Source organism: Perca fluviatilis, chromosome 7 (genome assembly GCF_010015445.1).
Source record: "Perca fluviatilis chromosome 7, GENO_Pfluv_1.0, whole genome shotgun sequence".
Lineage (NCBI taxonomy): Eukaryota > Metazoa > Chordata > Actinopteri > Perciformes > Percidae > Perca > Perca fluviatilis.
Window position 1 is genome coordinate 466565 of NC_053118.1, and position 17315 is coordinate 483879.

The 17315-nt window shown below is 42.4% G+C and overlaps 1 protein-coding gene across 4 annotated transcripts in view; it reads right to left on the bottom strand.

Annotated features, from left to right (window-relative positions):
* Positions 1 to 17315, bottom strand: part of LOC120562122 (vacuolar protein sorting-associated protein 13B) — a 380029-nt gene that overhangs the window by 122027 nt on the left and 240687 nt on the right. For all 4 annotated transcript variants that reach the window (XM_039805631.1, XM_039805634.1, XM_039805630.1 and 1 more), the window contains 3 exons: positions 16200 to 16403; positions 11126 to 11252; positions 9519 to 9662 (listed from right to left, as the gene is read on the bottom strand). In XM_039805631.1, the coding sequence (XP_039661565.1) occupies positions 9519 to 9662; positions 11126 to 11252; positions 16200 to 16403 (475 nt within the window). The remainder of the gene's footprint in view (positions 1 to 9518; positions 9663 to 11125; positions 11253 to 16199; positions 16404 to 17315) is intronic.

A 17315-nucleotide genomic window follows, 5' to 3' on the forward strand; every position in this document is an offset into this window, starting at 1 on the left:
CGAAAGCAGACGTCTGAGAGACTTCAAAAAGCAGCGGAGATGCCTTTCATTAGGTCATAAAGTGTTCTTCTGAAGCGCTTCCCTGCGCTGCCTGGCGGCCATGTCTGTATTCTCTGCTTTAGTTACAACATCGTGGGGAAACAGCAACAGCAGGAAAACAACGACGACCCGAGGTGAGATGAGGCTGTATGGAGCAGGACAGGGTGAGAGGTGTAGGGCTGAGAAGGGGGGGGGGCAGATGAGCTCCAGGTGGTCCAGCACACACACACACACACACACACACACACACACACACACACAGCTGTGCACATGTGGACACACACACAAATACGTGCATAAGATTGCGTACGAATTCAAAGCGCAGCGTGAAGCTAGGAACAATCCTGGCTCGCTGTCTATTAACAGAGCTGAAATTAGAAGAGGAGGATTGAAGTAATCTTCCTTTAATTTCTCTCTGGATGTGTTCCCAGGGCTGAGTGAGACAGACTCTGATGTGCTGTATGTTAGGTTCTCAAAGGAGAATGATGTAAGACCCCCTGTCCCCTCATATGGGTTAGCGGGGGGGCTTGATAAGGGGGACATACAGAGGACAAGGCTAGAGGACACATTGGTACAAAAAAAATAAAAAGTTACAATCCAGAAGAAAAAGTTAAGCTGGCTACAAAAATGAAATGAGTGATGTTCAGAATACATTAGCTGCATTTGGACAAGCTCAGGTCAAGAGGACATTGAGGATGGGGGAACATTTTCAGGTGCTGATCACCAGGCTGCACTGGTGGGATTCAGAAGCAGAGTTTAACATGGAAGGAACACCTGTAATACATTACACTGCGAAACTAAGTCATCACCGCACACATGAGTTTTTTTTCCGTTCTGGCTGGAGTACTGGCAATTCAAAATACTGCAACTCAAATGAACGCATTATCAAGAATGGATTTTAGCCAGTGGACTGTTCCAAGTGTTGGAATATGTGAGGTGCATGTGATGATTCATCTTTGTCATGCACATCTGAACCACCGGAGCAACTCCAAACAGACAAACTGAAACAGGTGAGGTATATAATCAAGTCCACCTCTTGATTATCCAAAACATCTGAGCTATGTTCTGGAGTTGGGTCTCAAGTGGCTACATGGCACCTATCCGTGCATATCTATCATTGCCTAGATTTCATTTGGGTTTACATGCCTCTATCGGGTTTCAGGGCCAGTCACAAGCCTCGAGTACAAAGACATCATTCATTTCACGCATACATTCATAGATAGCGCTTGAGGTATACATAGAATAATGTTTGGTTCTTCAAAGGTACTTAAGAAACAAATTTCAACTGTGGGGCTTTTGTCTATTTTCTAAATGATAATAAGAATACATTAATTGTTTGGTCTATATATTGTGAAAAAAATACCCAGCACAATATTCCAGAGCCCTCAAGTTACTTGTTTTGCAAGTCAGTTTACAATAATAAAACAGATAATGCAACAAATATTCACATTTAAGAAGCTGAAACCAGCAAATGTTTGGAATGTATGCTTGACAAATTAATCACTTATGAAAATGTTGATTATTATATTATTTTACCCCTATGTGACCTGGATAACAAAGTATCAGAGACATGAAAAAAAGAAAATGTGCACCCATGGAAAATCTTCCAAAAGCCTGGAATGATGTGTGAATTTTTAGGGTTTAATTTTGGGGTAAATATTTAGTTAAATGAGAGCAGTCCAAGAGGAACTCTGTAGTACTTCGGTCAACCGCAGGATACTATACATATTGTATTGTAATAGTCAAATGAAAAAAAATGTCATCCACATACATGCACATGCAAACTCACATGCAAGCTCTCGCACACACATGCGCACACACACTTTTACTACACCATTTTAGTTACAGAGAGATAGAAACCAATACTCTCCATCACCTGTTATTCTAGGTGGAATCTTGCTTATACAGGTGTAAGAAAAAGAAAAAAATCAGTTTCCTCTTTTCACCTCTTCAGACAAAAAAATGTGGGCTTTTTCACTGAACAAAGTCTACTATGGTGTGTGTACATATGTGTCTGTACTAGTTGGCCTGGTGTGGCCTGTTTTTACTAGTCCCCTGGGTGTGTGACCCGGTTTCCCTTGCAGGCAGAGAGAGAGAGGGCACTCCTGACTCCTCCTCACCTGAGCCGACACCCGATCCCAGGGTTCACGGTGGGGGCCCGCTGCCTCTCCTCAAAGGTCCCGTTTGTTTCCCTGCTCTAATAGAATTCCAACCTTCGTGATTTTATCTTGAGTTTTCACGCCAATTTTGCCAAAACCGATTGAGGAGGGAGCAAATTCAGCTGCTACTGATCTCAAATAGATTGAGTTTCCAAGGGGCCAATTTAAGAATGTGCCACGATTATGCTTTGAGAAGAAGGTTGGTTGGGGTGCGGGGGCTGAACAGGCAAGGTGAATTGTTATGACTGGCTGTCAATTAGCAGTTGATTCACACAGGAGGGTCAGTGAGACATGAACAAAAAAAGGGGGGAAAAAAAGATACGTTTTCATAACAAAAGAAGGGCAGCGAGATGAACACTGGCTATGAAAATATGTATGTTTAAGATAAGCTGAGACAACAACTCTTACTTAACAGATGCAAGGCAGCCAAAAAGGAAAAGGAGATGGCTGTGCAGGGAGCCTTATTTATTATTACTCTCAGCAGCAACAGGGCGAAGGAAAATAGTGCTAAGCAGGATGGGAAGAGGTCAGGGTGAAAGAGATCTGGCCCTCAGAGAGGGTTAATAGCCAGACCGACTGGTTAAGAGCTGACCTGTAAGGAACGTCGGCTCCCACATTTACAGACAAATACATTGGACAGGACCAGGAATCAAAGCAAACACCGGATTCAGACTCTCTTTTTCTCTCTGTGTCATGTCTCATCTCCGTGGATTTCTCCCTAACTACTTGTTCCCACTTGCATTCTCTGTCATTTGGCCATCCTCTCTCAAGCTGTCCCCACTCTCTTACTGTCTGCTCTGTTCCTTTTCAATGCTTCGGATTTTCACTCGCATTTGATGTCTCCCTATTTCTGTTGGCCAGCAGAGCACATAAAAGCTCCTCTGACACCTCACTGTCCTGGAAAAGATCAGAAGGTCGAGAGAGAAACTTCAGTTCTCAAAGCTCAACAGCTACGAGACAATATGAAACACTCATCACAAAGAGGAGCGGCCTTGGAAATGGTTTACTTTAAAACATACACAGACAAGGATCCAGCCCCAGGTCGCTCATGGAGCCAAGTCTGTCAACAACACCATGGCTTACATAAGCCGACGTATGTGCATTTGACATTCAGCAAATACTCCTACATGAACAAGAGCTAAATTGTTATACGACAGGGCAGAATAGGTCAACAAGCTTCCATTCTCCCACAATGTAACACTTGGTAGCATTTGGATGACTGAGGTGCAGAAAGGTCTTCATTTGTTTCATGGGTTTTATTATTTTATTTATCTGCAAGCAAAAGAGTTAGTTCAGGGGTAGTCTACATCCACCACGTTCCACTTCCGGGATTGCTCCGTTGCCGCCGGAAATTCAGCCGGATATCGTTCTTTTCGGCTGGATGTCCGTTACCTTCTGCTTTCTTTGTGTTGGCGTTCTAACCGCCGGTGGATTTGTTAGGACTATGGTTAACTGCTCCTCAGATCTCTGCAGGGTAAATCCAGACAGCTAGCTAGACTATCTGTCCAATCTGAGTTTTCTGTTGTACGACTAAAACTACTTTTGAACGTAAACGTTCCACCAAAGCAAGTTCTTTTCGAGGCTATTTTGCAGAGGCACCGTGCAGAGCTTAGCTCCGCCCAAGACGATTGTGATTTGTTTAAAGAAATGCCAATAAACCAGAGCACGTTTTTCTCCTATCCTGGAATGCAATGTGGACTAGCCAGACCCTCCTTTGCAGCGCTGTGGAGGAAGGTCTGGCAATGCGATACTAGTTCAGGGGCATTTGAGGTGTCACAGTAGGGGTTTTTATCAAAGACAAACAAATAAAACATTGGAAAGCTTTGATTCTTAAATCGGCTTGTAAATTAGACAACTTTAAAATGTATGAAACAATAATACTTGAAATCTTCACCGTCCAAACACATGTAACTGTAGCCGAGTGCGGTTGTGTGGATGATGTGCACAAAAATCACATGCATCAAAAAAACGCTGCCTCCTCCCCACTAATAACCTAAAACTGCTGTCCAAACCCACTGACAAACCAAACCAGCTCCCGACCAGCGTGCTCGTGCCTACTGTAAATTCACTTCTTGCAGCGGTTCGTCTTGGCTGGCCATCTACCCCGCTGTCTATAGTGCTGCATTAGTCCAGCTTTGCGTGTGAGTGCAGCTCGTGTGCATCCTTAACACAGGCGTTTAAGATGTAATAGTACAGTAAGATCTTAATCTACAGACTGTCAAATTCTGTCTCCAGAGGAGGAACCCTCTCCACCGTCAGCCAGCTAGCTGCTTAACTAGCCAGCTCTGGAAAGACCAACACTTTTCCAACCAGCCGTGCCAGTCCTGCCAGGGAAAAAGAGATGAATGGGAGAAGATGTAGCATGGAAAAGAGAAGAAAATGATAAAAAAGGGGAATGAAAGAAGAGTTGGATGATTGTTAAAAGATGCCGGAGATTGAAAAAGAAAGACAAAGTAAGTGGTCGATAGATAGAGAAGCATATAGCCTTACAATGCCAACTTATGTTGTAAGTGATACGAACCGGAAGGAAAAAGAAAAGAGAGAAAAAAAGAGGGGGAGAGGAAGAATAGAGATAAGGCAGGTAATAGTTGATTGAGAGGTTTGCCCCATGTGTGTTTAGTAAAAACTGTAATTCAGAGGTTCCTGTGAGGCCTGATACCTTGTCCTGAACATGGGTGCTGTTTGTGTGTGCACTGGCGTGTGTGTGTGTGTGTGTGTGTGTGTGTGTGTGTGTGTGTGTGTGTGTGTGTGTGTGTGTGTGCATGAGTGTTGGAGGAAGTCTAAAGCCCTGTTTCCCATGCGTGTAATCATCCCAGGATGAGGTGGAGGATGAAGCCGAGCGGGACTTCCCCTGCACCAGAGGGTATTTTCCTCTCACACTGTGGTATAAGCACATGGCTGACCCGGGCTGCCTCTGCTCGGGTGTGTGAGAGAGGGACATACCAACACGGGACGAGGGAAGCATTTAAAAAAATAAATTCTCTATTCTGGCTTTTAACCAGTTTGGTGGGACATTACTAAAATAGCTTGTCGTTGTGGCAAGTGCATGGCAGCCAGACAGTGATGCCAACAATGAGAGGTTACACTATAAAATCTGCTTAAAGGAATAGGTGGCATTGAGGTGGCAAATAAGAGAATGATGTATACGTGTGTGGAGGAAGACGTGGTGGTTAACAGAGAAGAGAGACTGAAACGAGAAGCCGCCAGGAAGGCTTCTCAAATAACATCATAGCAGATCTGACGCACAGAATGCAAACACACAAACAAACAGACACACACAGGTCAGCTTTTCAGTCATAAAGCAGTATTACAGTACTGGCTCCCAAATAAAAGGCTGCAGGCAGTTACCACGCATGGAATGTGGGGACCATCTGTATGCAAGTGTGTGTGTGCGCACATGTGTGTGAGAGGGTATACACTTCTGTGTTGCTGGGTGACAGTGCTGATGACAGAGCGCTGAGATAAGTCCCAGAAGCCGCTCTATCATCTATTCATAGCTCCCTCGCTGTGGGACCTCCTGCTGCTGAAAGCTGCCTGATCTCAACCCAGCGTTGCTTTATCATCATTACCATCAACCAAAAAATACAGAGATGAAATCAAACTGTGACGGACCGTAGCTAATGCTGCGATAAACATCCTAATAATGCATTGACTTACAGAGCAACAAATCTGCGTATGGACCGCTTAGAAATCATGTTGCATTTGCTTTGCATCTCAATCATGATTTAAGTGGAAACCGGCATGGAAACTATGGACAACTGGCTACAATGCACAATTACACAGAACGGACAGATTATGAGAAAATAACAATCTTGGACAGCGTCTGTATGTAAGCATGGAAGGGTCATAATAAAAGTGCGTATGTGTGTGGACAGATTCTCTCGAAGCGCAGCTCAGTGACTAGAAATGACTGAAATCACACACAAGGCTAGCACATACTACCCACGCGCCTGGCTTGCCTCACCACTGCCAGGGAACCCAAAAGCCCCTACAAAACAAATCCATTAACCCAGACAATAAAACACAGCTGTGAGTGGCGATGGGAACTGTTTGAAATCAGTGCCCGGGATTGTGGAGAATCTGTTCAAGGCAAAAAGCGTGTTCTCAAAATGTCTAGGAAAGAAGAGAGCAAGGAAAGGATTTGGAAATAAGAGAGTGAGCAAGGAGCAGTGTTTAATTTAAACTCTTGATGGGGACAGCGCTGAGTGAGAGAGAGGGGAGCACAACAACAAAAACAACTCCTTTGCACCAGATGCAAGAGAGAGATCCAAGACCTGTTTTTAATCGAATCCTTTGAACAGGTTGTATAAAGGAAGTACAAACTAAACTGTCAAATACTATAAATATCATTACGGAAGTTAGGTTTCAATAAAAAAATACAGATACATGCACAAATTCCAGATTTCTGATACGCGCAAACTGGCAATGGAAATACATCTGAACTTTATGATTATTATTTGTAAGCTGTTAGCAGGGGGTGGACAGTCTGTTTTATTCTATCCAGTTAGTCTATTCTAACGACATCAAAAGCCTTTACCTGTTCCAAACTCATTCTCCAAACAATGTCAGTGAACATACTAGTGCTATTATTTGATGGTGGTGTGTCTAATGTGTTAGCAGGGGGTAGACAGGCTGCTGGCAGAGCAGACAGCGAGTGAAGAGAAGCAGCCCTCACGAGCTGGGGTCTGAGCATGGAACGTCATGATGCTGTAGTTAAACGCACCACTAGAGGGCTCCGCAGCTTGTAGAATAAAGCTCCCGCAGACCCGACCATGTCTTAGTCAAACTGACCTCCCTTCTGCAGGTTCTAGGCCAAGCAGCCGGACAGATACGGCCGCCAAAAGACTTACGACACTGAGATAGATGGAGGTACAAATAGTTTCACAGAGAGTGTCCAAAAAGTCCAAGCCAGACCACATTTATTCAGAGTAACCTCCATGCTCTGCAGCTGCACAGAGGTGAAGACACACACTGACTGACCTCAGTGTTAATGATACTGTTACGCTCCATAATGGCACTACTATAAAACCGAATGAGTAAAGAACATGGTATAATGCACCTGAAATTAATATGGTATAATAAAAGTTAAAAAGTGAAACACAGAGTTCCCAACAACTGTGACCAAACAGCCAATATTAAATGAAAGCAGAGGAATGTTCCCAAGCATATATACTTCATTTCTCAATTGTGGATTGATGATCATTATATTACATCACTCTGGACCTATGGGTCATTTCAATTTCACTTAATCCAGCTGAAGGGAGCAATACCACAGCGGTTGGATGTGAATTTCTGAACAAAACGTTGATTGTTCCCATCTTTGGATAAACTGCTAAAACATGGCTGGGGAAAAAGAACATAACATTTAGCAGCTACTGTCACAGTGCCTTTGAGCAATACCCTTAATCCCCAGCTCCTCTGGCTGGAGTTGCGCAGCACAAATGCACAGAAAACTGAAATCATAGAAGAAGGTGTTTTGTGTATGTGAAGCTAGTTGTTGCTGGAACTGTTGGCAAAGATGCAAAGTTTGCATTGCCTTGAGAAATAAAGGTATAACAAAAAAATCCATAAACCTTTCTTAAAAGGACTATTTTTTTTAAAAACTGTTGCCAATGGACCTCCCAGAATAGCTGCTTGCTGAACGTTCTCATCCTGCCTTGAACCTGGATGAACTCTCTGCAGCCGTTAGCTGCCCCTCAACAGAATCAAGCCATGAATCATTACAAGTCAGGGGTGAGGGCTCCGAGATCACCCAAATCAAAACCAGATGCACAGCAGGCACCTCCTAACTCCTGACTAACTGTATAAATAAATGAATAAATGAATAAATAAAGAAGTTTGCAAACTTCACACTATGTCTTCCCTTCCCTTTCATGAGTTTCTATAGTGGTGCACAACAACAAATCTGACTTGATTGTAAGATCAATCCAAATCCATCAAATCCAGTTTAACATTTGATTTTATGATGTTGGTTTGCATTCGGCGGAGACGGTCAGCTCTCTGAATGTACTCTATATAAAAAGATGGTACCACACATATTGTCTGTATTAGTTACTAGGATTGTCAAGCACATTCTGTAGTGGTAACAGAAAGGAGTGATCACTGTACATAAATCTCTTTAATGCGTTTTATTTATTTATTTTTCATTTTTCCTAGGAATCCAACCACATCCCTTCACAGAAGCTTTTACGGAGTCACAGTCATCTGACGCAGTCACTGCACGTCAGTACACACAGCCTCCCGTAAAGAATCCTAAGAGGAGATAACCGTAAAATCACTGTCAACTGACTTCCCTCGTCTATGACTCCCATCCTCACCACAGCTGGTAAATATTTTTATATTGTGTTCCATTAGAAAGGTTTATTAAGCGGTCAGACGGGGCAAATGGCGCCTGGGAGCTCCCTGTCCTGTAAACAATAGAAAGTGCCCTGAAAGCTGCAGCTGAGTACAACACAGTAAACTAAGGTCACATTAGAGAACCGCCTTGCTTTGAGTGAGTAAATATTTAAATGTGTTAGATTCACCCAAAATAGTGAGGGGTGATAGTTAGGGGCACTGTATCAGGAAAACGGTCATGATGTATTTTTGAGCCAAACTGGCATAGCCTCGTGCTGTGATTTGTTAATGGATGGATGTCAAACTTTGGTACAAAGATGTTAATCATCAGCAAAAGAGAGGTGATCTGAGGGGCAAGATTTTTTTCCCCCAGCGTATTTCCTTGGAGAACGTTGGCACCAAGATCCTGGTCGCAGCTGTCGCCGTGGTCCTGCTGCACTCCCTGCTGAACTCAGTGATGCCCTGCAATGTCATGCTGCGTCCTGCTGAACCCTGCAGCTTCCCACTACATCCAGTCACTGTTCCATTATTAATGTGACTACTATCTCCACTGTTCATCACACCCCCAACCGGCTCGTCAGACACCGCCTACCAAGAGCCTGGGTCTGTCCGAGGTTTCTTCCCAAGAGGGAGTTTTTCCTCGCCACTGTCGCACTGCTTGCTCTTGAGGGAATTACTGGAACTGTTGTAATTGTTGGGGCTTTGTAAATTATAGAGTGTGGTCTAGACCTACTCTATCTGTAAAGTGTCTCAAGATAACTTATGTTATGATTTGATACTATAAATAAATTGAATTGAAGATGTGATAGACAGAGTATGGGAATATAACTACTGTAGAGCAAGGCTTCATGTGACCTCATGTGTGTGCGTGTGTGTGTTTCTGAGTACAGCAGAATTGATATATTATATACTTCTGAGAAACTGAAGACTGAAGAAGTGGAAGGGCATGCTGAATCGAGAGATGTTGTTGATTACAGTACGTACCTCAGCACATTTCTCAGGAGCGTCCATCCCCACCAAGTTCTCTCTGAGAAGCTGCTGAAGAAGCTGCACCTGGGCAATGCTGAGATAGAAATCCAGACTGCTGGTCACATTTACATCTAGAGAGTGGCCACACACCACCACCTCCTACAGAGACGAAGGAGATAGCACAGGGGGAAATGAAAAGAGGGAGGTGGGTGGAGAGAGCAGGAAAGACATTCAATAACACATCAGGAGGGTTTGTGACCTCATGCACTGCCTCTCTCTCTCTCCATTTTTTTTTATGTACTCTAGGTCTATTTACTTTCTATCTCCCCTCTGTCTTGCTCCCTTTAGCTCAGTTGTTCCCTCCTTCCCCTCTTCCCTCTGTCCTCTCCAGGGTCCCACCCACAGCCAGCAGTTCAAACCTCAGCCTGGAGGCTACATCTAACAGGATATCACTCACTAACACTCTAGGTTCAACCACACACACATGGGCCAGACCTACAGTAACCACACACAATGGTATTTGGCAACTACTGTGTAAACATGATCTATTAAGACCCACTTTTTAAACACATTTTCTGATTTAGTTGTATACAACATATTACGTGTATGATCAATATGATTGTTATTAGTAGTAATTGTAGCGGCCATTTTAACACACAGTGTCATAGTAGCATATAGTTACAATAATAGTTACAGAATATGCTGCAGGGGTGAGTGAAAATTTAGACTGTAGATTAAAGATGCAGAACATATAGAGATTACAATGAATTAATGAATAATTCAATAAAGATAGCTGTTGCATACATCTAACTGGGAGTTATGAATGCATTTTATTATACAAACTGTTGTAATGAATCTACACTACGTAGTTCAAAGTCCTGTTTGTGTTGTTACTGGCTCTGAGTCACCATATCTCAGGGAGTAATACAAATCACATTGTGTGTGAGTGTGTGCGTGTGCGTGTGTGTGTGTGCGTCAGTGCAAACTATGGATTAGCTGTTACGCATTGTCAAGGGGCACGTTAACGTGGACGGACGAGGCATCAAAGAGGCAGGAAGTCGCAGAGAGCCGTGCCAGAAAACATCAGCTGTATAAGCAGAAAGGTTTGAACTGTGTGGGTCAAAAGCCTCCATTACACGGCGGACTGGCGGAGGGAATCCTAATGAGTAAGTTACTGTATGTTAAGAAACAAAACGTAAATACTTCTGACATCTCACATAATCAATGTCTATTTTCATATGGACAACGGATTGTGAGAGTAATGGTTACAATCATGGTTATAACAGGTCATAGTCAAAGGGCATTACAAGTCAGTGTAAGTGAACAAAGCTCTGCGTAGTAGACAAAGAAAAATATGCAACCTCTGACTCCCTGTGGGTTTCTTAGAAAATCCTTGTTTAAGCAAATCTCTACATCCTCAGGACCTGTTGTTATTAATATTAGATATTAAAGTTTGAGGATAGAAATATTGATACTGTCATTTTATGACTTTTCACTTTGACTATTTGAATAAACTTGCCACAGTACATAAAAAAAACAAAAAAAAACACTCTTGCAGAAATGAAAAAATAAAAGAAGACTTTTAAGAGATTCATACAAAGCTGTGTTGAGTGGATACTGACCTCTGGCTGTCCGCAGTCAGGGGATATATTCTTGCTGAAGATGATGGCTGGGGCAGCAGTCACCCGAACAGAAAAATCAGTCAGGATTGGTGTCAGGATGGCCCGCCGCTCCTGGTGCCTCCTGATACTGAACAGAGATACATACAGGATCAAACTATTAGCAGATGCCTCTTCAGATAACTTCCATAACTTGTTAAAGGTCCCTTATCGAGGTCATTTTCAGGTGCATACTTGTATTTTGGGTTTCTACTAGAACATGTTTACAAGCTTCAATGTTTAAAAAAACATTTATTTTTTTCATACTGTCTGTCTGAATATACCTGTATTCACCCTCTGTCTGAAACGCTCCATTTTAGCGCCTGTCTCTTTAAGCCCCCCTCTGGATTAAACCCAGTCTGCTCTGATTGGTCAGTGTTTTCAGGTTTTCCATATATGCGCTCTGGGCATCTCTGCATCGTCATTGCAGCCAGGGAATGACTGTAATGACACTGTAGCGGCACTTTCTATCTATAGTATAGTTGTGACATCACAACCATCACAAGGAAGTCCTGACGACTCGTTTAAAGGCACAGTTTCTGAATATGGACTGTGTGCATTTCTATGAGGTTTAAGCGTTTTGATACTTTCAGAGTATTTTTATAGCACCTTGACTTGTTTATAATAAAAAAACACATGGAAATCTGCCTTTCTACAATATCGGACATTTAATATTCTGTTAATAACAGAAAAATTATTGCATAAGAATAGACATTTGGAGGTCATTATTGTAATCACGCGATTACATGGATGGACATTTTCATTTAAAAAGTATTAAATACTGAATTATATTTTAGGTAATAGTGTATAGTTCTGGTGTTGAAGTGATTTTAGCATTATGTGATACAAAAATCTACCATAAGGGACCACTTATTCAATAACATTCCCCAACATTTATTTACTAATAACTTGTCATGGTTACCATTGTAAAATATTTGTAGCATTGTCCCATCTGCCCAGGAATGACCAGTCAACACAACACAGTCAAAACCACAAAATGTTCAAAACTGAGCTTTTGTTTTTCCCTTAGCTGACAGGCAGACACATATTTCAAACTTGCTCTGGCTTTTTAAATTCAAACCAGTAGGATGAAAAGCTGAACTCAAAATAAAAAGACTTCAAAATGGATTTTCTCTCACAGGCCAGACCTGTGAAATATTCCCATAAGTGAGCTTTTTTAAATTTCTGGTCTAACACATTTTAGCTGGAAGCTTGAATATGGTTACAGAGACAGAGTGAGACGTTATTTGACAAGTCTCAATTGAGAACACCCCTTAATTGTATACACAAGATCAAATAAAGACCCTCTCACATCAACTCTCTCCATTTCACTAATCTTCATTCCCACAATCAAGTCATATTTGTGGGAACATTTGTTAGTAGTAAAACAAATATACAAGGGGGCTTTATAAAGTGGTGTTAATTGCCACATCTGCTGCTATTAAAACAATCAAGTGGTATGGCTTCCAATATTTATAGTTGGCGAGGATTAAAAAAGGCCCTGTTTCTAGGTGGCCTGGAGTACAGTACTCAACCAGAACCAATATCATATTCACTTCTGCTACACAAATGTGCATTACCAGTGCCCTTAAGGGATTATTTTCGGACACATTTCTCTGCGTAGAGAGGTTAAGGGAGGCCTAATTCGGAGGTGAAATGATCTGTGAGGCCAATTGGTGTTGGCTAATCTCCCCTCAGACAGGGATTGAAACAATGAGTGTCTCGTTGCAGGGGACAGGTGCTATCATTCACCAGTATAGGCTAGGAGGCGTGAGGCTCGGTTTACCAGTAATATGGGGTCCCCTGACTGGGCCCGAGAACTCTGTGTGTTTGTGTGTGTGTGCAGACCTTTGAATGGGTGTGGTACAAAGCAGAAAAAAAATGGAAAGAATGACTTTGTTTTCATACAAAGCTACATAGTGTTAACAGTAAGTGGAGATATCCGTGGCATGGTCAAAAAGAGAAAGGCCTGCACAGGGTGGTTGACAGGAGGGGAGAAGTTCACAGCACCATGACACGGGTCTTTCCTAGCCGGCAACTACACACTGTGATGAGGACAGATGCTGTCAGTGGATCCATAGTGCTGGAATTTCCTCGCAAAACCTCAGGAAGCCAACTGAGGCCACTGCAGATCCGCAACTACTGGAATTGAACCTAAAGAACAGCAGAGTGAACATGCCAGTCCAAAACTGGAAAGAGAGAGGGGGGGGGGATCAATGTAGGGAATGAGGGAAAGGTGTGAACTTTGGAAGTGGTGTGTGTCAAAACTTGTTACAACCGAGGTGGTGTATTTCTGCGGGTGATTGCAGCAGACAAGTAAAGCTGTGAACATGACTCCCCTTTCCTCAGTGTGTTGGAACATTCTAAATCACATGTTCAGTTATGACTTGGTCGTGGTGGTGGCTGAGGCTGGGGTATACAGTGCAGCACAGCTAAGCCCAATTTCCAACAGAGCTTCCAGAGCTGTCTCCTGCCACGGCAAGGGGAAAGGGGAATGAGGAGGCAACCACAGCCAAAAACCAACAGCAGCAACTTTGACCTCAGTGTGATCACACAAAAGCATACTGACTTACTGGTGTGAACCTCAATTATTGAGGATATGGAAATGAGAAGAGACAAAGCTAAACCTTCTGATAATGAAATGAGTAATCACTATGACACTTTACGTTGCCAATGTGACCGTTACAGTATAACACTGCGTGTCAATCCTTTGAGTAAAAAAGTAACTGTTAAGCTACATGTTAGGTCATCCTATAATCAAGTTCTGAATAGAAATCCAGACGTGCAGCTATATTTTGTTTAAAGAAAGTTGAGTCTACTCAAAAAGGCATTCAGCATCTTCTGGAGCCGAAAGTGGGAGCCCAAAATCTCACCTTGTTGCCGTGTCAGACAATCTGGCCTTGGCACTAAGCCCAAGCAGCCCTGTTTTCATCGACTGAGAGACAAATTGTGAGTAAAAAAAAAGAAAAATTGCGAGTGGATTGAGCCTCAGTAGCCCTTTGCTCATATGAGCTCGTCAGACTCTGTAATAAGAGGGTAAGACAGTAAGGTAGGTTCAAGTCCGCTACTTATAAGGGCTGTTTTACAACAGACCCTGGCACGGTTAGCAAAGGCAAAGACAAAGGAGGATTATTTGGATAGATGGTCAAAACTACTGGGGACAAATAGAGGGAGAGTAAAAAGAAATCAGGGTGGTCTAGTGGTTAGGAAAAACATCCCATAGGTCCACTTCATTGTCTTGTTGACATGTCAACAACTAAAGCTCTCATTTTGAGTCACTCTGGCTGAAAGCCTCATGATGCCTCCTCATTTCATTACTGAAATGGAACAATAAGGTTTAAGGATTTCTACCTTTTAACTGACCCAAAAAAGGAGCGGAGACAGCATTGATTATTTTCTATTCAAATATGACAAACACTTTGCAATAAAGTGAACACATAACAAAACACTTGAAAACATTAAATAAAAGAACTTCAAATAACCAAACTTATTTAAAATGGCTGCGTTATTGCTTTTTACATCCTTTTTTAAAGTGATGTCTGACCCATGTCAGTGTAGTCAGCACCTCAACTTTAACTTGACATTTGCCTGATTCTGCTTAAAATTTTTTTTTTTTGGATAAACCTGGAAGAGGTACATCAGACTACTTTTTAAAGTATTTTGTAAAGTGTACGTATCAGCTGCAGTCTGTGTTTCGCTTGAAGGGCTCCACTATCATACATTCATACTGTGTGTGTATGTGTGTGTGTGTCAGTCATACAGTAAAGAATGTATGATTGATTGTGTGCGTGTGCATTAGCGAGTGTGCCTGACTTTGTCTGTGTCTGCACGTAGAAGGTGTGCGTATCTCAGCCAGCATCACTCTAAGCTCTGATGACCCGAGGGCACACAGTCTCAGTCAGGCCTGTGTTGATTCTGCACTGCATTCTTCCACAAGGCTTATTTTTAGTTGACAGGGAACAAATCTGGACTCTTTGCCTGTGATTCTGTGATTTTTGGGCCTGTTCCCTCTGAAAACATGAGTGGAAAAAAGGATGTGGGGCCAAACAGGCTGTTACACTTGTGCTTGTTTTAGCTCCCGAGTCTATAAAAAAAATGACAGGGTTTGTAATTATGACTGTGCATGGAGAGGCTCCATGATAGGGCGCTAACTCAATAACTACATGCTGCTCCCACATAAAGACTGATGAGATACAGTATGTGACATTCACCATTCACAGTTAGTTCACACACACACACACACACACACACACACACACACACACACACACACACACACACACACACACACACACACACACACACACACACACACACACACACACACACACACACACACACACACACACACACACACCACCTGACTAGAGGTATAACAATTTAATCTAGACTAGCAGCAATGTGAATTATACTTGCTATTGTCATTGTATGGGATTCATCCAAATAGACTAAGACAGTGGCCTTCAAAATGGGGTCCGGGGACAGAATATATGAGTATTTTGGACATGGGCTTCATACACTGTAATAAAACATCTAAAAGAACAAATCCTATCAGATGGGGAACCTGGGACGAAATCTTATCAAATGGGGGGTCCGTGGTCTGATTTGTCAGTTTAGGGGTCCTTGCCTTGAAAAGGTTTTTTGAACCACTGGACTAAGAATCTCAACGGTGTTCTCTTTCTGGCCACCTGACAAATGCTATTTCCATAACCACAAATATTTTAGTCCTAGTTTGATATGTAAAGTCCTGATATATCTGCTGTAATGTGCTGGGCAGTAAGCATACAGTTGGCTTGTGTAAAGTCAATGACTGTCAGATATTACAGACAACAGGACATTTTGTAGAGTTCAATTCTGTTGTTTGAATGTTTACTATTCTACAATGGATGAACCAAGATTTCTTTTCAAAATGCAACAACAATTATTTACAAAATAACAAGAAAAATAAAAACTTCATAGGTAACTACTTGAATGAATTAATCATAGTGCAGCATCTTCCCCTTATTCTTAAAATGCAAATAGTGAAGTGTCTCCTGACCTGCTGGCCATGTTCCACTCCAGGGCCGGGTTCTGGGAGCTCCTCTCACTCTCCACGGACACACCTCCTTTGGTTCCCTCCTTCTCTGGCTTGAGTTGCTCCCACTGAGCCGTTCCAATGTTGATGGACTGGAGGTCGACCTGATACTGCCGGTCCTCCACCTCTGAACCCGGGTCACGCAGGATGCCAAGGTGCAATGCACGTCTAGAGGGAAGAGAAGGAAAACGCTATTTAGTTGAGTGACTTTTACAAATCACGTAGTCTAGGAAGCCCAGGCCAGGCTAAGACTTTAGATTAGATTAGATCGACTTTTATTGATCCCAAATTGGGAAGTTTCTGTGCTACAGCAGCAAAATATCAGACACACAGCACAAATACAGAATGTACAAGGAATGATAAATAGGATACAATACCAGAACGAATAATGCAAAAATAAAAGCTAAAGAAAATACAAAGGAAAGAATGTACAAACGTGTATAGAAGTTGGGAATAAAAATGTACAACTACTTCAATAGTATTTATAAGGATGTAAGTCAAACCTATGTTTATTCACATTGCACAGTGATGTATAGGAGTCTTATCAAACACTCAGTGATGAAGTGTTAAAAAGTTTTATTGCCTGTGGTAGGAATGATTTTCTGTAGCGGTCAGCGCAACACCGAAGACTTAAATCATACAAATCATATTCAACAAGCAGGTGTCTAGGTCTAACTGACCTAAACGTAAAAAAACGTGAATAGGTTTTATTTATTGTTGTGGGGGTCACATTGGCTCAGGCTGTACTTTATACAGTCAATTACAATGAAGTCCATGACTCCAGGAGTAGACCAGGTAGTCTGTAATACTGAACCAGTAGAGAGGTTCTGGCAGCAGGCCCTAATCACTACGGACTTCTTTCTTCCCTTTGCCTATGCAGGGCTTTAGTTTGTTACCAGGTGATTTATGACAAAATCAAAGCGTTTGGTACAGCCAGGCCTCAAATAGCCCCGCAGGCCTCAGGTGAAATCATTTGCCTTTTGTATAAAGATCAGATTCATGCCAGCTTATCATTGGCAGTAAACATTGCTTAAACCCCTGGCTCTACGGCACAGTAGTGTGGAGACTCTTACCGCCTCT